This window comes from Colius striatus, chromosome Z (assembly GCF_028858725.1).
Source record: "Colius striatus isolate bColStr4 chromosome Z, bColStr4.1.hap1, whole genome shotgun sequence".
In the NCBI taxonomy this organism is placed as follows: Eukaryota; Metazoa; Chordata; class Aves; order Coliiformes; family Coliidae; genus Colius; species Colius striatus.
In genome coordinates, this window is record NC_084790.1 from 75,603,524 (window position 1) to 75,626,186 (window position 22,663).

General features: G+C 46.5%; 1 protein-coding gene across 1 annotated transcript in view; it reads left to right on the top strand.

Moving 5' to 3' along the window:
• Positions 1–21,662, top strand: part of LOC104562296 (myosin-IIIa-like) — a 31,301-nt gene extending 9,639 nt beyond the window's left edge. The window contains exons 5-27 of the mRNA XM_062018837.1: positions 915–1,017; positions 1,480–1,636; positions 1,950–2,052; positions 2,317–2,445; positions 3,679–3,787; positions 6,408–6,524; positions 6,941–7,041; positions 7,478–7,564; positions 7,742–7,807; positions 8,133–8,246; positions 11,174–11,239; positions 11,511–11,630; positions 12,507–12,592; positions 13,168–13,215; positions 15,204–15,251; positions 15,428–15,519; positions 16,717–16,848; positions 17,187–17,302; positions 17,619–17,815; positions 19,748–19,837; positions 20,491–20,656; positions 20,983–21,291; positions 21,585–21,662. Coding sequence (XP_061874821.1) covers positions 915–1,017; positions 1,480–1,636; positions 1,950–2,052; positions 2,317–2,445; positions 3,679–3,787; positions 6,408–6,524; positions 6,941–7,041; positions 7,478–7,564; positions 7,742–7,807; positions 8,133–8,246; positions 11,174–11,239; positions 11,511–11,630; positions 12,507–12,592; positions 13,168–13,215; positions 15,204–15,251; positions 15,428–15,519; positions 16,717–16,848; positions 17,187–17,302; positions 17,619–17,815; positions 19,748–19,837; positions 20,491–20,656; positions 20,983–21,291; positions 21,585–21,662 — 2,634 coding nt within the window. The remainder of the gene's footprint in view (positions 1–914; positions 1,018–1,479; positions 1,637–1,949; positions 2,053–2,316; positions 2,446–3,678; positions 3,788–6,407; positions 6,525–6,940; positions 7,042–7,477; positions 7,565–7,741; positions 7,808–8,132; positions 8,247–11,173; positions 11,240–11,510; positions 11,631–12,506; positions 12,593–13,167; positions 13,216–15,203; positions 15,252–15,427; positions 15,520–16,716; positions 16,849–17,186; positions 17,303–17,618; positions 17,816–19,747; positions 19,838–20,490; positions 20,657–20,982; positions 21,292–21,584) is intronic.
• Positions 21,663–22,663: the final 1,001 nt, after the last annotated feature.

Sequence of the window (22,663 nt, forward strand, 5' to 3'; positions counted from 1 at the left end):
ACTAAGTTAGCCCTTTTGGAATACATTGTCATACTGTAGAGATGTGTTCAGCAGGCTGACCAGCATGTACCTTAAGGCATTGTTCTTCCAGTCGGTAGGCATCCTGTCCTCAAATATAGAAAACATATAATTTCACCTTGTTTGCTTCCAGTTTATCAAGCTGGTCTAATTGTTCTCTTAGTTTCTTTTTGATTAGTCAGGCTGTTCTCAGTGATGGCCCATGATAGGCCAAGGGGCAATGGTGGAACATAAGAGGATCCAAAGAAATACGAGGAAGAATTTCTTCATTGTGAGGGTGAGGGAGCACTGGAAGGAGCTGCCAAGGTGGGTTGCCGAGTCTCCTTCTCTGGGGACATTCAAAATCCACCTGGACAAGTTCTTTTGTGACCTACTCTAGGTGGTTCTGCTCTGGCAGGGGAGTTGGACTAGATGATCTTTGAAGTCCCTTCCAGCCCTTGAGATTCACTGATTCTGTGATTCACTGTCCTGAGCCTTATGCTGTCTACAAATTTCAAGAGCTAAGTTATCATGCCTGCGTTACTGAGCGTCATGTTTACTTTGTTTATTATTGTAGCATATTAGTCAAATTATGTAGTGATACCATGCCAGATGCTTAGTGGAAATCTGTTATACCAACCTTATCTTTTAACAGATGAGTTAATGATCTTACTGAGACCAAATCTGTTCAATCATGCTTGCTTTCCGTTATCTCATGCACTTAGTCTTTGTTATATTTGCTTCATTCAGTTAATTTATCCAGGATGTGATAAAATAGGTGCTCTTAAGCATTCACAAAGTAATTCCTATTCCAGCTGAATGCTGAATAGTAAATGCTAAAGTTAAACTTTTCCAAGTTGGTTAGGTTACATCACTGAATTTGAAGAATTCTTGTTCTGCTTGCTCTCTTGTTTTAGGTAAATCCATTGCTTGAAGCTTTTGGCAATGCCCAGACTGTGATGAATGACAACAGCAGCCGTTTTGGAAAGTACATACAGCTGCGTTTCCAGAAGAATACAGGTGAAGTCAAGGGCAACTACTAGTTCTGGGAATGGTTAGGCACAGGAGGGGATGGACTGAATAGCCAGAACTTGTGGAGGGTGACATTTCAACACCTGACCCCTTATGGAAAGAGTGTGCAATGAAGTAGAATCTTATAGCATCCACAGCTGTAGGATAAGGCCTGGGTTAGGACAGTGTGGGAGTACTGGAAGGAAATGAGGATTACAGTGCAGGGCAAGTGTCAGTCATACTCTGTGATGCCAGAAGCCTTGGTTGCTGCTAAAGAACAGACATCTCTTAAGATGACGTGAAGCATGGAGATGTCTGTTCCCAGGGTGCTGGGCAGCCTAGAGGGTGTTGCACACCAGAGATTTATTTTAGACATGCTTGTATCACCAAATAAGAGATGTGGGACAGCTCAGTCAGCTTTGTTTGCCCAAGTGCGAAGTGTCATGTGTCCTGTTGCCTTCTCATGTGCAGTGCAGGGTGCAAAGCTGAGTGAGTACCTGTTAGAGAAGTCGCGAGTAGTGCAACAAGATACCGGGGAGAGGAATTTCCATATCTTCTACTACATGTTTGCTGGACTTTCTTCAGAGGAAAAGGAGATGTATGGACTATTGGATCCTTCACTCTACAGGTACTTCAGAGGCTTATGATGGGGGTTGGAGGGGAAAGTAGCATAATGGAGCCTGTGCCTCTGCCCTATGGTGCTATCTGTGGAGCCTGGTACAGGTAAACGAATGGAAGCTGGAGTGGGGTCTGAATAGAGCTACAGGAAGAGATCTTGTGGGTCATCATGGAAGCTGTTGGATCTGGAGTCTCTTCTTGGCTGTGTGTTACCTTTGCCTTACATATCTCCACTGCTGATGATCTGCTTTATTCCTGTGGGGTAGGAGTGACTTGCCATGTTGATTGTGTGACAGTTTTCTGTGGGATATACACTTTCTCAGGTACATAAGTGGACGGTTTGGTACACAGGATGTAGCTCAGCGCTGGAAGCACAAATACCAAGAAGTGTGCAATGCCCTTGACATGGTGGGCTTCCAAGAACAGGTCAGTTCTGGGGTCATTTAATTTCCACCTGTGCTTCCTGCAGACATAGGGTTTCTTTCTGGCTGCTGTTTTGAGAGTCAGTCCTTTTTCTGTCCTATCTGGATTTTCTGCTTTGTTTTCAGATCACCTGAATCTGTCAGACTTTTTATAGAGCCTTTTCCCACAGGTTGCCTGTGCCTTTCCCTCACCTCTCCACCTTCTGGGGCCTCCATGTTGTCTGTTAGATACTGATAGGTTTTCAGTCACCTTTCTTTTGTGTTTTAGGAGCAAGTGGACATGCAGGCTATCTTGGCTGGTGTGTTGTCTCTGGGCAATGTGACCTTTGAGCCTGAGGAGAGCAATGGGTCTGTAAAAGTGAGCAAAACCTCTTGGGGATGGCTGAAGGCTGCAGCGGTGAGTCACAAGAAATGCTGACAAAAACCTGATGGATGTGATACTGGTTCCCATTTGGTCATGTGACTGCAGGAGCTGCTCCAGAGATGGCAGAGAATGTTTCTGCCTCAGAGTGTGAAAGCTCGTGAAGAACAAAATGATTTTCCAGCAATGCACAGTATTACCCTGTGACTACGTTTGTGATCACTGCTATTCATTACCAAAGAGACACTTCCCAGCTTCTGTTCCTATGTGTCTAGAACCAACATCTTGCATATGGCAAAATCACACCTGCCCTGTTGACTTCGTTCAACACAAGTGTTTTAAAATTAAATGCTAGATGTTACTACGTATGGTGGTGCCTTGGAAAAAATCAGGTGTGGGGCGTCTGTGTTTGTCATACATCTTGTCCAAAGATACCACCTTAACTGACATCAATTTTTGTTGGTTATCCAAAATTAAGCTTTGTACTATTTCACACGACATTATCACAGATTAAGAAGTATATGTACCCCAGAACCATCCCATTTTTATTATGTGAAATGGAGACATTATCCTGCTTTGTTGACAATACAGAACAGAAAAATGTAAGCTACTTCTACTCCTTCTATGTCCTTTCTTTTAAACCTATTTGAAATCCCAGCACCTTTGGATTTTTGTTTCATTCACATCTGTTTGCCTCTACACCATACCTGAAACAACCACCTACATCTGTTCAACAGCTATCATCGTTTTGTCTTACTTCTTAAAGCCTGCTCTGTGTTTTTTGGCTTGGGGAGGGGAATTAATTCCTGTTAAAGCAGTCACTGCAGGGTTCAATTGTGTCCCTTTGTGTTCTGTCTGTTGTGTGTTCCCATGACTGATGTCTACTGAAGCTCAGGCATCTCAGCACCTGCACAGTCACCTCAGTGTGGTGCTGTTTAGTGAGTCATGAAACCACTCAGCAGGGACTAGTGTGGCTCCCAAATAAGAGGAGAGGTGGCAGCACTGGTAGAGTGAAACAGAGTATTTCAGAAATCACAAGGGTGAGCTGGGTCACTGCAGGGGTAATGCAGATCTCAGAGCCCACATCTAGCTCCAGTCCTGTGAGGAGTTAACAATAATACTTATCTTACAGAGGACCTCATCTCAATCATGGCTCATCTGAATCGTGACACATAAGACTGGGTGCTGCACAGACACAAGGAAATAAAATCTCCACGTGTAGAATCAGGCTTTACTGTTGACTGTCCTCATCTATTTCCTGTCTCCCAGGGTCAGTTTGGAGTCCAGGAAGATGAGCTGTTAAAATGCCTTATTTGTACAATGTCAGTGACCCGAGGTGAGCAGATTCAGCGTTTTCACACACAGCAGCAGGCAGAAGGTAAGAAACATAATGAATTGCAGATATGCTGCCTAGAAAGACTCCCCCATGTTTGGTGGAAGGCTATCCCCACACATATGCAGTTTGTTGGGAACAAAAATGCCTGTCTGTGCCCTTTCATTTCTTTGTCACAAAGGCAAGTATATCAGTGTTTATCTGTCTGATCTTTACTGAGATGTAGGACCATGAATGCTGCTTTTGTTTTGTCACCGAGGCTGCAGTGATTAAATGAGAAACTAAGGAATTAGCTTTGCTTTCTCCCTCGGTCTGGCCTAGAAGGAAACTTTAGGTATTTGTACAAAGGAAGGGAAGGCTCCTGTTGCACTCTTAGATTTCTGCTGGCAATTTGCAGAGTTCTAGGTAGAAGATGGAGAAATAATTGAGAGAATCAGTGAGAGAGCACAGTATCAGGGAAGGAGTGAGATGAAAGAAGAGTATATTAAAGTAGCAACTGTTGTTTTCCCTATCAATAAGAAAAGAAAATAATCCAAGAGATTTTTGTATAAATAAATAGAAGCAGAAATCCCGGGATTTCTAGGTTATTGCTTATTATAGAATCATGGAATGACAGGGGTTGCAAGGGACCCTTAGAGATCATTTACTCCACTCCCCTGCTAAAGCAGGTCCACATAGATCAGGTTGAACAGGAACTTGTCCAGGTGGGTATTAAAACCCTCCAGGGAAGGAGACTCCACACCCTCCCTGGGCAGCCTGTGCCAGGGCTCCCTCACCTGAACAGTAAAGAAGTTTTTCCTTAAGTTTAAATGGAACTTTTTGTGTTCCAGCTTCTTTCCATTATCCCTTGTCCTGTCACTGGACGCTAGAGAAAAAAAAAGTGTTACTCCATCCTCTTGACATGGCACCTTTCAAATACTTGTATTAATGAGATCCCCCCCTTAGTCTCCTCCAGCCCCAGGTCTCGCAGCCTTTCCTCATAAGGAAGATGCTCCAGTCCCCTGATCATCTTGATGGCCCTGCAGAGTACTCTCTCCAGCACTTCCCCGTCCCTCTTGAGCTGAGGAGCCCAGAACTGGACACAGTACTCCAGATGAGGCCTCACCAGGGCAGAGGAGAGGGGGAGCGGAACCTCCCTTGATCTGCTGCCCACACTCTTCTTGATGCATCCCAGGCTGCCATTGGCCTTCTTGGCCACGAGGGCACATTGCTGGCTCATATTCAGTTTATTATCAACCAGCACTCCCAGGTCTCTCTCTGCAGAGCTGCTCTTCAGCAGTTCGACCCCCAGCCTGTGCTGGTGCAGGGGATTGTTCCTTCCCAGGTGCAGGACTCTGCACTTGTCCTTGTTGAACCTCAGAAGGTTCCTCTCTGCCCAACTCTCAAGCCAGTCGAGATCCCACTGAATGGCAGCACAGCCTCTGGGGAATCAGCCAGTCCTCCCAGTTTGGTGCCAGCAAGGAGCTTGCTGAGGGTACACTCTGTCCCCTCATCCAGGTCTTTGATGAAGATGTTGAACAAGACTGGCCCCAGAACCAATCCCCGTGGAACTCCACTGGCCACAGGCCTCCAACTCGACTCTGTGCCATTGATCACCACCCTCTGGGCTCTGCCATTCAGCCAGCTCTCCATCCACCTCACTGTCCACTCATCCAAGCCACACTGCTTGAGCTTTCTGATGAGGATGTTATGGGAGACAGTGTCAAAGCCTTACTGAAGTCAAGGTAGATGACATCCACTGCTCTCCCCTCATCTAGCCAGCCGGTTATGCACTCATAGAAGGCTATCAGGTTGGTCAAACAGGATTTCCCCTTGGTGAATCCATGTTGAGTCCCCCTGGTAGCCATCTTTGCCTTCATTTGTTCAGTGATAACATTCAGGATGAGTTGTTCCATCTCTTTTCCAGGGATGGAGGTGAGGCTGACCAGCCTGTAGTTTCCTGGATTGTCCTTCTTGCCCTTTTTGAAGACTGGAGTGACATTGGCCTCACCTGTCCTCTTGATCATTCAGAAATTATGGAGATTGAGTGGCCTAGCTTAAAATCAATGAAAGAAAAAACTGAAAATGGGGAATCAGCTAGTTGTGTTTTCCAAACGTCTTCTCTTGCCTCTGTCTAGACATTGAAATATACATCTCCCGTCATGCAGCAGGTCACATTGTTTTGAACTCTTTGTTCTTAGAATCTCAGCAAGTTTTCCACCAATTGCATCTTCCTCTTGCCCACAACATTTAAACACTTTGCAGCCGTGAGCCAGGAAGAATAGAACCATTCAGTGTTCCAAGTACAACTTGGAGCCTCCTGTTTAGGATTAAGGGGATCCATACTCAGTACACCTACAGAGGGGAAAGTAGGTCTCTGGATATTCTAAAAAGTGGCTGGACTTTTTCTGAAAGGAGATTTTCCATTTTAGATGGTCTCACAAGTGCCCTAGTTTGCCATATCTGATCTTGTAGAAAGACTGTGAAGATTTCTGGACGAAAGAGCTCTTTTTGATCTTAGGGAGAGTAGGGACAAACAGATACCTCATGTTTATCTGATCTTTAAAATAGCTTCATAAACCAATAGACACTGTTTCTAGTGGTGGATGTATTGAGTCAGCTCTGCCTTGTGTTCCCTGCTGTCCTTGGAGCCCTTTAGTGAACTGCTGTTATTCTGTCTGTGCAGATGCTCGGGACTCCATTGCAAAGGTGGCATATGGCCGAGTGTTTGGCTGGATTGTTTGTAAAATCAATGAGCTGCTGGCTGAGAATGTGGATCCTGAGGTGGAACTGAGGGAGATAGGTGAGTAACACCTGCATTGCTCCTGTCCTCAAATGTGCATCCCTCAGCCACCAGGAAGGAAAGGGTCAATATGAGATTTTGCAGAGACTGCATCCATTGTCAAAATCATGACTATATCTGAGATCGAATCATCAGCATGAAGTCTGTAGGGCCTTGACCAACTCTGAGCAGTTGATTGGTCTGAAGCAACTGTTTTTCTGGGACTCTCAGGCTTGGCAGAGGAGCCAGGGGTGGGAGTGGGTCTTCTAACCAGCTCTCCAAGGCAAGCTATGGGAGAGGTGCCACTGGTGACTTGTCTGGGGTTTCACTGCGTCACGAGAGCTGGGTAATGAGAGACTTAGTTGTGTGTTGGAGTAGGCAGGTGTCTGCAAGGATGATCTTCAGGCTCGGTGATGTGCTTATCTTCCTTCTTTTAGGTATCTTGGATATTTTTGGGTTTGAAAACTTTGCAGTGAATCGTTTTGAACAGCTTTGCATAAACTTGGCTAATGAGCAGCTGCAGCACTTCTTCAACCATGTAAGTTTACTGTGAGTGATCTCACCCAGTGTGGTGGAGAAAGCAGAGCTCTGATGTGCCTGGCATGTGAAGCAGAGTTTGGGGAAAAGTAGGTCTATTGCCTTGGAGGACAGAAATGGTGATTAGTGAAGCAGGGTAGAGAGTGACAATCTTCTCTGCTGTGGTAGGGAAGTCACTGGGGCAGGGAAGGAAGAAGTAGAAGGGTCAAGCAGGAACACTTAAACTCTGACGAGTGTTCCTGCTTAATGCACCCGCATCAGTGAGTGACAGGCTTATGGAAGAACATGCAGAACAGCAGTTTCGTCTTGGGTCTCTTTTGCCATGGGTGAGAGAGCCACACCTCAGTCCTCTGACCAGAGAGGGAAGGAATATGCTCAGGGTTGTCTAGCCAAATCTACTGGGTACTCCAATCTCCTGGTTTTTTTGTCTGTTTCAGCACATTTTCCAACTGGAGCAAGCTGCCTATAAGGAAGAAGAGCTGCCTTGGGAGACTATCACATTCAACAATAATGAACCTATTCTGGTGAGTTAGATGACCGACAGAAGAGAATTGCTTCACTCAGCCGAGTCAGGAGTCTTGGCCTTTCTATCACAGGGAGGAGATGCACTTTGGGAAGAGTGTCTTAAAAGGGTGGCATAGGTGAGAGTCGATGCCTTATACTGCTTCTAGATATCTGTAATGTGTCTCCTGTCCCTGCAGAATCTGCTTCTGGCCAAGCCACTTGGACTCCTGTCTCTTCTGGATGAGCAGAGTGCATTCCCTCAGGTATGCATGAGACATGGAGCAGAGAAATTAGCATGGAGGGATGCAACAATAAGTATCTGGGCTGCAGAAGGGTCTCTAATGTTGGAGTGTGACTTTGAAAAGCAGGATGAACAGACATGTTCCGTGTGTGACTGATAAGACAGGATAGCCAGATCAAGGACAGTCTAACAGTACTGGCATATCATTGGAGGGTCAGTGAAAAAGTACAGTATAAAACTGTTTGCATAGCCAAGGCAAATTCCAGCAATTTGCTTTGCTTCTGTATGCTCTGATCATGTCTCTGTTGCAGCCTTAGAGTTTGATTATTAAATGTACTTTCTTGCAGGGAACAGATAAGACGTTTGTGGATAAACTCAATATCAACTTCAAGGGGAATTTACACTTTCAGCCAGCCCGAGGCCGTGTTTTGGGCTTCAGCATCATTCACTATGCTGGGAAAGTATGTATTGGAAGAATGCAGGAAGAATGCTGTTGTGACGTACAGAGGAGAGGGGAAATGTGCTATTTGACAAATAAGTCTTTGTTGTGGTCTGATGATAATAGTAACAGAAGTGATGTGTTCCCAGGAAGCTGCCTTCTAGGGTTCCCTTGGGATTTCTGTAGAAGGCATAGGAAGAAAGGACCCCTGGGGAAAGTGGGGCTACCTCTGGGAAGCATCAGGTATCAGAAGAACCTGCTGTACTCACCATCATTCTATTGGAATTCTAACCTTAAAATAGTTCTTTTTAAAGTAATAGCCCTTCATCAACTACGCAGCACCAAAGGACAGTCTAATGGCTTTCCCTTTACCTTTTGGGTTCCAAAGCATAGCAGTCACTGTTTTCTTGCAAGCACCAAGGAGCTCAGTGAGAGCAGCCAGGTGTTTTGAAAGTGGAGGCAGTTATTTATGCATTCAAATAGTGTCTAGGCAACTTGGGCTTTAGGACTGTACATGTAACCTTGCTGCCACCAATTTTGAAAGCATTGGCTGAACATGTTGGATTGATTAGAGATATGACAGTTTTTGTCACTGTAACAAGCAATTTTGTAATCTCATTTCACCACTGTTGACTGAGTTATTACTTGTGACATTCTCTATAAAAAAAATTAACACCTAATATAGGAAGGAGAGCACTAGGCTGGAGGTCAGGGATGAAGGGAGCAAGAGTAACAAGGGGAAGCATAAGGACAGGATGGCAGCCTATTCAAAGGGAAGAGAGCAAGGAACAGAGTGAAGTGTAACCCAAAAGTAAATTAAACTTTATAATCAAGGAAAAGAGAACAAGAAAAGGCTCATGTGGTTCTAAGGCCTAAGTGCCATCCAGAGTTTTGTCCCTCGGTTTTTGCATCTGAGTGGAATGCATATGCGTTTACAGAATTCACATGCAAGCTACTGTGCATTCAGTTGAACAGTTGCTCCTGGCAAGCTGTGGAGATGGCTTTCACTGCAAGCCTCTGAGCACTGCTGGTTTTAGTAACTTGCTGACCTTACCCCTAGGTACAATATACTGCTGGGGGTTTTCTAGAGAAGAACAGAGACACCTTGCCAGCCAATGTCCGTGGACTCTTCATCAACAGCATCACCCCCTTGCTCAGCGTGCTGTTCACAGGCAAGTCCTTCTGTGATAGAGCATCACACAGGAATTGAGGCCCACTTTGGCAAGAAGTAAGAGTGGAAATGAGGCTCCTATGAAGGTTTTTCACAGCTGGCAGCCCCAGGGAAACTCTGGAAAGGCTGCAGCTCAGAGTGGGACTGCTGGCATACACCAAACTGTTGGTGCTATTTGTTTTCCTCTGGAAAGCAAGGCATGTTATGTTCTTTTCCACAGAATTAGCCACTGCTCAGATATCTTCTCCAGGGCCAGTGCAGGACTGTCTGTGCTGGCCTTTCCCATATGTTCTGTTCCTGTCTAGAAATGAAGCTGGACATGGTCATAGCTTCTAGCTGTTCACAGGGAAAATCGTTCTGTAAAACCACAAATAATGAGTGTAGAGAGTATCCTTTTCAAACATATTTTTGTTTTCAGGTACAACTTGTTAAAAGTTGTTAAAAACATCTGAGATTGTGCATTGTTCCTTTCCCACCACTACGCTCCCTCTTTCCAGTTAATGATAAGCCCTCAGTGTCTCCAAGGCCTCTGTGAAAGTAAACACATACAGAAGAGTTAGGTGGATGCTTCCTTGATTTTTTTCTGGCTGAACACAGGGCTTCTGGTGCAGAATGTTTTTTTCTGTCTCTCCTGTTCATTCCGTGGCACATTCTGGGATTTACAATCAATCGATTAATTTCTTTTCTATTCTCCACTGTGTTTTTCAGCCTTTCTGCTCAGGAGTATCTTTCTCCTTTACCACTTCTATGCTGTTATTGATGATAGTCTAGTCTCAACTCTTTGAAAGTTCATAAGCAGCAGACAAGAACCTATATTCAGATCAACTGTTAAGTCCTGGGCAGCTGCCTCCAGGTTGCCCTGCTGAGCAGAAGGGGTTGACCCAGCTGCCTTGCAGAGGTCTTTTCCAGCCTCATCCTTTCTGTAATTCTGTTATTCACATGAGACCATTGCATCAAATGTGTGCAGGACTGTCATTACATCCTTCAGTAACTTCAGCTTCCCTGAGTTTTTCATCTTGTCACTGAATTAGTTTTAAGCTGTCTGACTTTTTATAGGCTCCCATCTTGACTGCTGTAGGTGATCTTCCAATTTGCTTTCCCTTTTTTCTTCACTGTTAGATGGCTGTCGATGGCATGGCTTTTCAAGGTCGTCTAGGGTTATTCAGTAACCTAATTGCCTTCTCTTCTTAGTGGCAGAAAATAATATTGCCTGTGTTGTATCCTTCACATATTTGCATTTTCATCTCCCTTTCTTTAACTCTTTCCTTTTATTTCCACATGGTGAAACCTGATGCCCTGTCTGTAATTCAGTAGTTGCAAGGAGACCTGTGTGTGAAGTGAGGTTTGAATGTTGAGATATGGTTGATTGTGAGCAAAGGTACAAAATTAATTATCATATCTTTTCTTCCAGCCACTATCTCCAGGACAGGGACACTGATGCCTCATGTGAAAGCCAAGGTATTGCACTTCAGGTCCACATGGCAACTGGTAAAAGATATTTATTTGAGAAACTGTCTGAAAATGTGAGCAGACATAAACTGGTTGAAAATAAGAGGAAACAGCAGATAAATTGGTTGAAAATTAGAGCAGACAGCAGTCTGCTTCCAGCAGTTGCTCATCTGTTTTTATGGAGTTTTCTGATTGTTTCTCATGATATGTTTAACTCATCTTCCCTCCCTTGAAATCCATTATCTCTCCTTTTTGCCATCTACCACCGAGCAGAGCTCTTTGGTTGACACTTTTTCCAGGGGTGATCTTTTGTTTGGGTCTGGTTTCAGGTCGTGCCAGGAGCAGATGACAAGTTCAACAGCACACGAAAACAATCTGCTGGAGCTCAGTTTCGGGTAAAGTGTTGCTTCCCTACAGTGCTCCTTGAGATGAGTGCAGTGATGCTTTAGTGAGGGCTTCCAGGCTGCTAAGCATAGTTAAAGCATCCAGGGTGTAGACAGGGGGTTTTCTGTGTGCAAAGCACAGCTGGTCATGGTGTGGTGCAGTTGCTGTCAGAGCCTCAGTAGTTGTCGGGTGGGAAAACAGTTTTCATGGCATGATATTGCACACCAGGCTCTGGCAGTGCTTTGGCTTGCTGGACTGTTTGTCTTTCTCTGCCCTCACCAGCATTCTCTGATGGTGCTCATGGAGAAGATGTATTCTGCCAATCCTCACTTTGTGCGTTGTATAAAGCCCAACAGCCAGAAGGAGCCAGGTGTGGTGGACAACCAGGTGGTGCTGCAGCAGGTGAGGACAGGCAATGTCCATTACAAGTACTTCTACCACATCTCATCACGGAGGACAGACCTTACCAAAAAACAGGGAGGAAATAGCTGGAAGCCAGCTGATCTGAGTGTTCCCTTGCAGGAGAAAGATTAGGCACACTGTGTGCATGAGAGTGTTTTGGGTGCTTAGTTGTTTTGTGACACAGACTTCTAGGTCCAGGTTTTGCAGCCTTAGTTCTGTTCTGTCCCGTTTCTGTTTTCTGAATCCAATGAGATCTGCATCCCAGGTACTAGGATTCATCTATGCATCTCCTGGTTGGGGTCTGATGCAGAAAGTACTTCTCTATGAAAAATGCTGCTTTGTGAACAAGATTATTCCCACCTATTTATTAGCCAGGTCAACTCTGAACAGCAGCCAAGATGGGATCACTTTGATAGGAGCTGCTATGTGCTGATACAACTATCTTTCAATATTGTGTCAAGTCTGAAATTCAGACACTAAAGAATACTGAAAGTTCAGAAAGCTCTGTGGCCTGTTTAATATATGTAGGAAAGGATAGTATTAAGAGGAAAGTTCGTCCATGCCTCAGAACGCTTCCGTGTCCAGATTTAGAAGTAGAAGGTTGTCCTTGTTAAGGGACAGAGGCAAAGCAGTACCCAAGGCTGGAAGGTGAAGTTATTTCAGTTGTTTTTTGTGGTTTCCAACTTTTAAGTCAAGAGTGGTTAATGATCAGAGTTACAGGATGTGGTAAATTCAGTCTTTAACCAAGAAAACACTTTCATCAAGAAGCTTTTTTAGTTTGAACTAGAGAAGTTTTAAGACTGAATGAATTTCTAGCTGCAGAGGAACAAACTGGTGTCGTAATGCCCTGTCTCTGTCTTTGTGGTGCTGCTTCAGCTCCGATACAACGGACTGCTGGAGACAATCCGTATCCGAAGAGATGGTTTCTCCTGGAGACCCTCGTTTGAGGAATTTGCTGAAAGGTTTGTTGAAACCTCTAGATATTCATTGTTAGGCATTGTTAAGGAAGCAATCCTAGTAACCAGATATGTCCAAAAGTAAAACAGCGTCTTTGAAGTCCACATGCCTGAGATCATGGGGTAGTTTGCTGCAGGAGACTGAGTGGGAAAGAGAGTGGTTTATTGTTGTTTGCTCTGAAGGTGACATGGATCAGCTCAGCGCATCAAGGATGTGGCTTTTGCCTTATAATCATAGAATCATAGAATGGTAGGGGTTGGAAGGGACCTTTGGAGATCATCTAGTCCAACCCCCCTGCAGAAGCAGGTTCACCTAGATCAGGTCGCATAGGAACATGTCCAGGCGGGTCTTGAAGACCTCCAAGGAAGGAGACTCCACACCCTCCCTGGGCAGCCTGTTCCACTGCTTCCTCACCTGAACAGAGAAATAGTTTTTTTCCTACATTTAAGTGGAACTTTTTGTGTTCCAGCTTCATCCCATTACCCCTTGTCCTGTTGCTAGCTACTATAGAAAAAAGAGATGTCCCAGCCTCCTGACACCCACCCTTTAGATATTTACCATGCTGTATTGTTTTTCACAGATACGGAATTCTTCTAGTTAAACCAGATGTTTCCCTCACAAAAGAAAGGTAGGAACCCTTCCTTTGTTACGCAGAATCCAGTTTGTTCTTCTGAGATTTTGCTCAGAGTGGCACAGCAAAGGAGTAAAAGGAGCAAAGTGAGGACGGGTTTTTGTGGTGACAGGGAGCACAAATCCTTAGGCAAGGGCAATTAGTATTTAAAAAGCATTTGGAACAACAGTGAACGAAATCTTTCTTGAATTGCCGGGATAGCAATTTCATTTAGTTACTATAAAGCCTTACTATCCCATGGTATGGACTAGCCAATGTATTTTATTTAGAGAGTTGAAAGTATCACAGATTCATAGAACGGTTTGGGTCACAAGGGACTTTAAAGATTGCAGCACCCCATGCCATAGGCAGGGACAATCTCTCTGAGCAACCGCTGCCAGTTCTTCATGGGGAAGAACTGCTTCCTTACATCTAATCTACATCTCCCCCCTTTCAGTTTAAAGTCATCACCCCTTGTCCTATCACTAGATGTCCTTGTAAAAGGTCCCTCTTCAGCTTTCTTGTTGTCTGCTTTCAGTACTGGGTCTGAACCCAGTGTCCACTGAACTCAGTATAGCAAGTGCCCAGCACAGTTGCTGGGTGCCTCTCAAGTCTTTTTCCTGATGGCCTCATGGGAGAAGAAGATAAAGACAATGCTGAGCAAGCTGCCAGCCCTGAATGTCTCCTGGGCTAGAGAGGATATTTCTGGTCCAAAAATTTTTATGTGTACAGGCATAATACACTCCCAGCACTTTCAGGACCTGACTGTTCCTTACAGAAATAAATACCCCTCCAGCTTTACAGTCTTACTCTGTCAGCTTCTTACTTCCTACATCTAGGGCAGCAATTTCTCAACTTTTTTTTTTCATTTTCCCAATCCCTCCTTCCTGCCATGGTCAATGGTGACTGATAGTGAAAATGAAGCATGTAGGGCAGTTAGCTGCTTTTTTTTGGTGGTGGTGGTGTTTAGGAAAAAGGTTTGAGTGTTCTCCTAGAAGAGCTTTCTTCTGGCAGTAGCTTCTCCAGCCTTTGCAGGGCTTCCTTGAAGTTAGTGGTGATACTGAATTAGTAAGAATTGCAAATGCAATTGAGATCCAAGTCAAGAGAGAATCTCATGGATGAGAGAAAGATGATGGTAAACAGGCAGCACAGTTTGTTTTCAGACCCAGAAAACTTAGGATGTTTTTGAGAAAAAAAATTTTACCTTGGATACAGAGTCTGGCACAGCAAGTTTTGGCTGAGGTAGGAGGAAAACAACTGCCTTGCTTCATGAGATATTAGCGAAAAGAGACACTTTGCTTATCACAGCCTTGATTTGCAGGACAGAGCGGGGAGGATATCAGTGTGGTGCATATGGAGTATTGTTTTAGGTTCCAAGTGTTGGGAATCATAGAATCATAGAATGGTAGGGGTTGGAAGGGACCTTTAGAGATCATCTAGTCCAACCCCCTGCAGAAGCAGGATCACCTAGATCAGGTCACATAGGAACATGTCCAGGCGGGTCTTGAAGACCTCCAAGGAAGGAGACTCCACAGTCCCTCTGGGCAGCCTGTGCCAGGGCTGTGAAATAATTTTTTCTTAAGTGGAGCGACTGGGAATCCCTCTCAGTGACCCATATTTTATCTCTAAAGTCTGCAAAGTGAAAGTGGAACTTGAAAACAGACTTTCTGGTGGAAGTCTCGCTGTGCTGGACTTGCAGCTTGTGTGCTCCAAATAGCTTGGAAATGAAATGAGAAAAAACAGTTCTGAGAATAAAATAGGCTGGGCAGAATTGCCTCCCAGGAAGCCGAAGGAAGTGTGCCTCTGGGAGACCCTTTGCTCATGTTCTTGAATGTGATCCTAAGCTGTACCTCAGAGTGACAGCCAGTTACTGGATGTGGTCAGATGACATTGTAACACTGAAATATTGAGGCACTTTCTCCCCTTTTATGTACCTAAAACTACAGGCTGCACAGTGTTCATTTTGGGTGGAAAATAATTTATTTCACTTTTTTTTTCTCTTTCAGCTGCTTGGAAATACTGCGAAGTACAGAGCTGACAGGCTGGATATGTGGGTAGGTGTGGGTCAGAATGAGGGGCCTGAACTGCAGTGAGTTTATATATGTTGACTGTTCTCTGGTTGCCTTCAGAGAGAACTTTATGGCTGTAGGAAAGGCGTGTCCAAAGGGTGATGGATGCAAGTTCAGGCAAACAGCGTCTCTCACTGCTTTTTCTCTCCTCAACTTCACAGAAAGTCAAAACTTTTCTTTAAATATTGGCATGAGGAGCAGCTGGCAAAATACATGGAGCGACTGGAAAGAGCAGCAGTTGTCATACAGAAAGGTGAGTTTACGGGCAGCAGAGTTCTTCAACAGGCCAGGGCAGGGAAAATCTTTTCTCCAGTCCCTGGCCCACCGTTGCACCTTTGCAGACAGCAGAAGGGCAAGACAAGTTCCATCTCGATGTGAAAGCCCCGTGGAGTCAGAGTGCTTATTAGAGATGTCCACCTCCTCGGTGCTCAACCTTAAACAGGGAGAGCCATCAGACAGTGTAAGCCTTGGAAAGGGAAAGCCTGTGCCAGGAGAGCTGGGCTGAGCAAGTCAAGCATATGATTTGGCCACATTACAGAATCTAACTGTCCTCTGAAGTCAGGGCTTCTTTGTGAGTGGTGTTGAACTGAGGAGAGGGAACAGAAGATGAGTGAAGCAGGGTATCATTCCTACTTTCAGAGGCAGGCAGAAGGGGATGAAGCTTTGTTTTGGTGGTTTTTTATCTTTCATTTCCAGGTAGCATCAGCTGAGGCAGCCAGTTTGTCCAGAGCAGGCACTGTGGGCAGTTTGATACTTCTCTCTGAACAGGCTCTTGTGCAACCAGGCAGAAGAGGCTGTGACCCTACCTGTTCCCTCTCTGTTATTCTTCTCTTTTGTAGGAGTTATTGCACTGTTGAAACATCTGAGCAGCTTCCATCTATGCACAGTAGGACAAATGTTAGACTGTCACATCCTGTGCCTTGATATCCATGAGGACAATGTGTGGATAGTGGGGAATGAGAGGGTGCAGCCTTTAGTTCATATGCTGTAGTACCTGGTAAAGCAGGCATGATAATGCAATGTCTGTAATTCTCCGGATGAACCCTGTGGTGGCTGCTAATGGGAAAGGTTTTCCCATGGGCTGACACCAGGGAAATCCTGTTTCATTCACAGTGTCTAAAGGGTACCAGGGAGATAAATGGTTACGAGAAGCCCTTCTGTGAGACTTTTTTTCTCAATATTCTAATGCCTTGGCATTAGAGATAAGGGCTTAGATCTGTAATGGGGGGTTTTTTAAACCCACGATCTGGCAGCTTAGAGAGCAGAAGGCAGTTCATACGTGGTTTTGACTGCCTGGTCACAACAGAGTTTTCATTGCTCTTCGTTAAGGTGATTCAAGGGTTGAGGGCTTAGCACTGTGTGAAGGATTATCACCCAGTGCACTTCCCCTAGGGACTGACAAAGGCATGAACAGAACTTATTTTTCTAACCACAACTTTTCTCTGAACAGTTTTCAGAGGATTCAGGTGCAGGAAGAGTTACCTAAAACTGGTGGCAGAGCTGAGAGCTCAGGCACAGTGGCTGCAGGAGGAAGCAGAGAGAGAAAGAAGCCGTCAGCTGGCAGCAGAAGCAGAGGCCCAGAGTGAGTTGCTCCCACTCTCCCCATGTATGGTTGCTCATGGTGACCTGAAAGGCTCTCAGCTGCAGATGCTGGTGGCCTGCCCATGGCTCTGCTGGGACTGGAGGCTCCCTCAGTGTAGTGGGCAGGGAGGTACCAGCCTTTGAGAGCATGGCTTTCTCTGTGGGGACCAGAAGCAGCATAGTAGAGGTCATTTGCCTGGCGGTACTGGGAGGAGTGCCAAGCTGTGTCTTTTCCACATACTACATGCATCAGAGCCTGTCCCTATCTTGGGCACGTAGAGAATGGATCTCATGGATCTGAATGCTAGATCCTCATGCACTTCTTTCTTCTTGTTGCAGAAAGAATCTCCCTTCCAGTCCCTATGCCACGAAAGAGACGCCCTCAGCCTTGTCCCCATCCTCCTGATCAGCCACCACAGCCACCGGTGCCACGGCCACGCAGCAAACTAACAGAGGTAAAGATACTGGCTCTGCCAGGGGCTCTTTAGCCAGGTGTGCTGCTTACCTGCTCCTTCCACCTTCTGCATGCACGTATTCCCCTGCTCGTGGTCACAGGAAAACATTGTAATTCTTGTTATAAGAGAGTCTTTTCCTATTGTGGTTAAAAATAGTGGTTGTGACCTTTGAGGAACTGAAGGCAGAGTTTGATAGTTTGAGCTGACCTTGTCTTAAGGGACTCAGGAATGGGATTGCTACCAAGGTGATCCCTTGAGAGGTCCCCTGCCTTAGACCTTGCTTCCACACCCACTTTCACCCTCTCCCCACTTTCAGTCCACTCCTTTTGATAACTTCTTGGACCCTTCTGCGCCTCGCCCTGTTCTGGGGACAGAGGAGATTGGAGAAGAGGCAAAAATGAGGAGACTCAAGAGAGGGGCAACTCTGCGCTGGTTCAAAGAGACTCAGGCCCAGAAGGTCATGCAGGATGATGGTGCATTTCCAGACTGGCTGCATGGGATGATCAGCCGCCGGTGAGTACGCGCTGAGGGCACCACGGCCACAGCTTGGGCTGTGCCAGCAGGCAGGAGCTGCTGTGTCCTCAGCGGCAATGTGAAGATTGGATATGCCAGGATTTGCCTTCTTAAGGAGTGAGAGGGCCCTGCATCACCTTTCACTTTTAGGTTGCAAAAAACCTTAAAACCCTTAGGGAGAAGCTTGGAGCTCCTTATCACAGAATGCAAATGCTGAAACTGTACACAAGTCCAGGGAAAGACTGTGGAAACTCCTAGGAAATAAGCCCACTGTGGGTCCTGTGCAGGCAGGAGAGGCTTGCAAAGTACTTTGAGAGGAAATGCACACATGCCTTTGCCCTGCTGCAGGCTGTTTGCAGAGACAGGAGAATGAGGATGGACGTTTGGTCAGACTCATTCTGACCTCCCGTCTCTCAGTTTAGAGCAGGAGGATACAGAATTCAGTGCACATGTATTTCAAAAGATCTTAAGAGTGGCCTTAGTGAGTATCCAGTAGTAAGATTCCTCCAAATCCCTTAGATAAAGGGAAAAGGAAGACATTTTGTTGATACCTCTGCCCATCTAAGGAGCGTGCAGCATAGGTGGAATTTACATCCCTGTAGGCTGGGAGGGACATCCACAATGACTTATTTCCTTGTCAAGTTGTTTACAAGACTGTGACTTCAGAGTTTTACAGAGGTTTTTTTGGGAAAACCTTTATTGAAATGATTGCAATTTTGCTGCTGGATATTCCTCACAGTTTGCACCCTTGGCTGGGCCAAGCACTGCTTTCCAAGCAGCAACATGATCAGAGAAACACTGATAATGCCAGTGATGAAATAGGAGCAAGACAATGAGGCTAGCAGGTAGACTATCAGAATTTCTATCTGTAATCTCCTCTGTGTGCAAGTTACTCTATGGTACTGCATGCTTGCTAACTGCCAGCATCCCTTATTTGGTGTGACTAGTGTGTGGGCATCGCTGCCAAGCGTGCCTGTCCTTTGGATACCCTTATCGTCTTCTTCCAGTTAGTAACTTTTTTTCTGTTAAAGCTGCAGATCTCCTTCAGTCTTGTTATATCACAGGTTCCTGGACTTTATCAGCTTATCAGTGTGAACATTACTCAGAGACATTATTCAGCACCATACCTTAGTAAAGGGCACTACAGTAGCTCACTGGTACTTGCATGGGGTTTTTTTTTTTCTTAAGATAACAAGGCCTCCAGCTGCATTGATACTTTAGGCCACAGACCCAAGAATGCAGGATGGGAAACAGCACCCAGAAGACAAGAGAGTTTGAATAAAGGCTAGTCATGAGCACTTCACAATGAAGGACTTGGGAGATCCTTCCCCAAGACACAACTTTAGATACTTTTGAAGTGGTGCTTCCTGTTGCTGGATTGAAGTCTCCCCATGTAAGGGAGCAGTCAGAGCACTCCCAAGTTGCCCTGGTGATTTGCAATCACCTTTAGCCTGGAGTAAGGCACATGACAAGCACAAAGCAGTGCTTTGTGTATTGGGCAGAGAGAGGGAAGACCTGTTTCCAACAGGAAATTTAGAGTGCCAGAGTGGTGTAATCCAAGTTGCCCTGGGTTTAATTTGTGCTGAGCACCACTAACTCACAAGCATCCTGACCTCTTCCGTCAGCCCTGGGGTGTAGGAAATGTGTATATACAGAGCCTCTTCATCTCAGACATGCTTTGTAAAGTGCTCTGTGCTGCAAGGCAGTCGTTGGTACTGCATTAGCCAGACTGCTGGAGCAGACCTGCTTGGAGAGGCTTTGGCTGAGAGTATTGTGCCTCCTCACCAGCAAGGCTGATTCTGCAAACCTCTTGCTGGGAACAAGAGGGTGGTGCTGGTTTCCTTGTGGTCTGGGAGCATGGCAGATAAGATGGGAATCTCTGCACAGAGGCAGCTGCTCAGTGTCTGATGAAAAACTATTTCCTGCTTCCAGGGAAGCTGAAAACTTGCTGATTCACAAGCCTTTGGGTTGCTTCCTTGTTCGGATCAGCCAGAGCAGACCAGGCTACATCTTGACATACAGGTAGGTAATAAGCCTTGGAGAGAAGCAGAAAGAAGGTCATAATCTGAGCTATGCGTGGCTGGAGGTGTTAACCTCCTCCACAGAGAAGTGATGCTGAGCTTCTCCTCTTGGGGGTGCCTCACACAGTTTGGAGTATCAGACAGGACACTGGAGTCTGTCTTTTGCCGAAACTACATCTGTTTGTGTGGGGGGTGCTGTGGCCCCAAGGGTGCAGGTCCTGCTTGGGCTGAGTGGGCAAACCATCAGCTGGAAGAAGCACTGATGGAAGCAGAGGAGATGAGTCTAGAGGAGGGCCTGGGGGGAGGCACAGAGTGCTACAAGGGCATGGTCTTTTTGCAGCCTCAGGCAAGGGACAGGACAGAGTTTTAATGTTGACAAGAGACATGGGAGGCAGTACACTCAGCTGGTGTTGGGTTATGGCTGCCAGGGCTCTCCTCTCACTGACTTGGGAACATTGCTGTGCCTCCAGCACCTACTAGCACAGCGTGTGACCCTCCAGCATGGTGCATCTCCTGCATCTGTGTGATAGGTGTTGCTGGGCTCCTGATCACATCTGGCCTCTTGAGACAAGCATGGAAAGCAATGACTGGGTCCTGGAGAGACATTGCATCCTGGTACCATGACTCTATGTGTCTGTCTTTGCCTCTCCCCAGGGGTGAAAGCCGCTGCAGACACTACATGATCCAGATGCAGCCCAATGCACGCTATGTCATCCTGGGGGAGGACCGTGCTCACACCTCGCTCACCGAGCTGGTTCAGTACCACCAGACTGTGGGCATCCAGCCCTTCATGGAGCTGCTCACTGTTCCCTGTGGGCAGGTGAATGTCAAGGATCTGCAGATGGAAAACAGGATGGGGCCATGGTCTGTGCCATGAGCAGAAAAAGAGCCACTGCAGCAGCCCTTCTCTTTCATTTTGCCTTTGAGGGTATCCTGCTCTAGCCAAGCAGCTTGGCCTCTCTGCATGCACAAGGGAGTGCTACAAGCTGGGCACTGGGGAGTCTTGGGAGGTGGGGGGCAGGGCCAGTCCTGATAGGACCACCACGCCCCTTGAATGTCAGCAGCAGGCACACATATGTATTCCTCTTTGTTGTGCTGTCTGGGTTGTGTGCAAGCCACTGCTGAGTCCGCTCTTCCCTCCCTCAGAAAAGCAGTGAGAGTTTGGATGACAGAAATCTGGAGTGCCTCACGCTGGGTGCACCAGCAGCTGAGGGGGAGACCTCTCCAGAGGAGCAAGCCTGCCCCTCCAGACCTTCCACCATCAGACCTGCCCTGCAGTCAGGAGCAGCCATGGTTCTCAGACATGTGTGGTTCAGGAGGAGCAAGAATTGCCAAAAGGAACAGAGCCTGGAGAAGAGTGGGACAAAGCCATGCTCAGGCAAGGAGAGAGGCAGCCAGCGAGCTTTCCCTCGCCTCCATTCTTCCATCCGCCTGGCGATGCAGGAGATTCAGCAGGTGAGCTGGGGTGTTTCCTCTGCCAAGCCTTGCCACCCACAGCCACCCTGGGACACATGGAGCTGCCTTACCCAGGGAGAGAGAAGTCTTCCACAAGTGTCCGTCAGTTTCCCAGCTCCTGGGTCACAGGTTTTATTTGTTGGCCTTAGGTCAAGACTGTGTTCATTGGAAGTGCCAGGTTGAGGGCAACCCTGAGAGGCTCTCTGAAAGACAAGCCCGCAACAGAAGGAGCAGTGATGTGGACAGTGTCCCAGACACTGGTCCCCTAATGCTGTGTCTGTTTCTCACTGCAGTTCTCATCCAGTCCCTCGAACACCTCTCTACAGAGCTGCTGCCAAGCTGTCAGCATTGAGGATGTAAAGCCCAAGTGACATGGTAAGAGGAGGCAATACACGGGAGGGCAGACACAAATTGCAGCTTCCCCAGGAAATGGAGGAGCATCCTGCACCACCTGGAGCGTCTCTTGGCCACCAAATACCTAGAAATAGAGCAGGAAAAACAGAGGGCAATAGGCAGGTTCTGTTTCAGGACTGCAAAGAGACCAGGAAAAATGGGACAAATCAGCATAAGGTTGAGTTCCCAGCACCTCTGGTGCACAGTGTGCCTGCAGTGCAATAACAAGGCTGCTGGAGGGAGCTCAAAGTTTGTTAGGGGCCTGGGGCTGGAAGGACAAGTATCAGAAAGCATTTCTGCACGCTTCAGTGGTCAGCTGCAGTGGCTTAATGTGGTGGAGAGAGGCACGTATCAGAAGTGGGTGCTGGGCAGAGAGCCCTTGGTGGTAGTAGAGCCAATGAGCTGGAGGCAGGGCTGAGAAAAGATGAAAAGACAGCAGTCTGTGAGGACTTTGAACAAGGTCTCAGCAGCTGGGAACACAACAGGTTACTGAGGCTGTAACATACTGTGTGAATTGTAGTGTATGTCTGAAGCATCTAGTGGATGAGCAGCCCCCCTGTGCAGTCAGTGAGTAAATGCCTGTCCCCTTGGGTTGCTGAAGACAAAAGTGGTATTAGTCACTTATGGAAAAACCTGGGCTGGAGACAGCTGTGAGTGGGGAGGGATCAGAAGCACATGCTATTGACTGCAGACTCACTGCGGGGCCTGCAGCCCTGCACTGGGATCGATGAGTTCCCTGCCTGGTTCCTCTCCCAGGAATTCATGTTGGAACAAAGCTTTTTAGCTGTGGCCTGTCTTGTCTTCCTCTTGACAGCCAAGAAAATCCTCTTTCTGAAGTGTGTGGCTTAATTTCTTCATTCCTATACGTGGGTATGGATGTACCCAAGGGATGCTCCTCATGTCTGAGGTTAGGCAGAAGAGAGACAGAACTGGGGCCACCTGCACAGATCATGGCAAGCATGTCACATGAGTTGCTGGA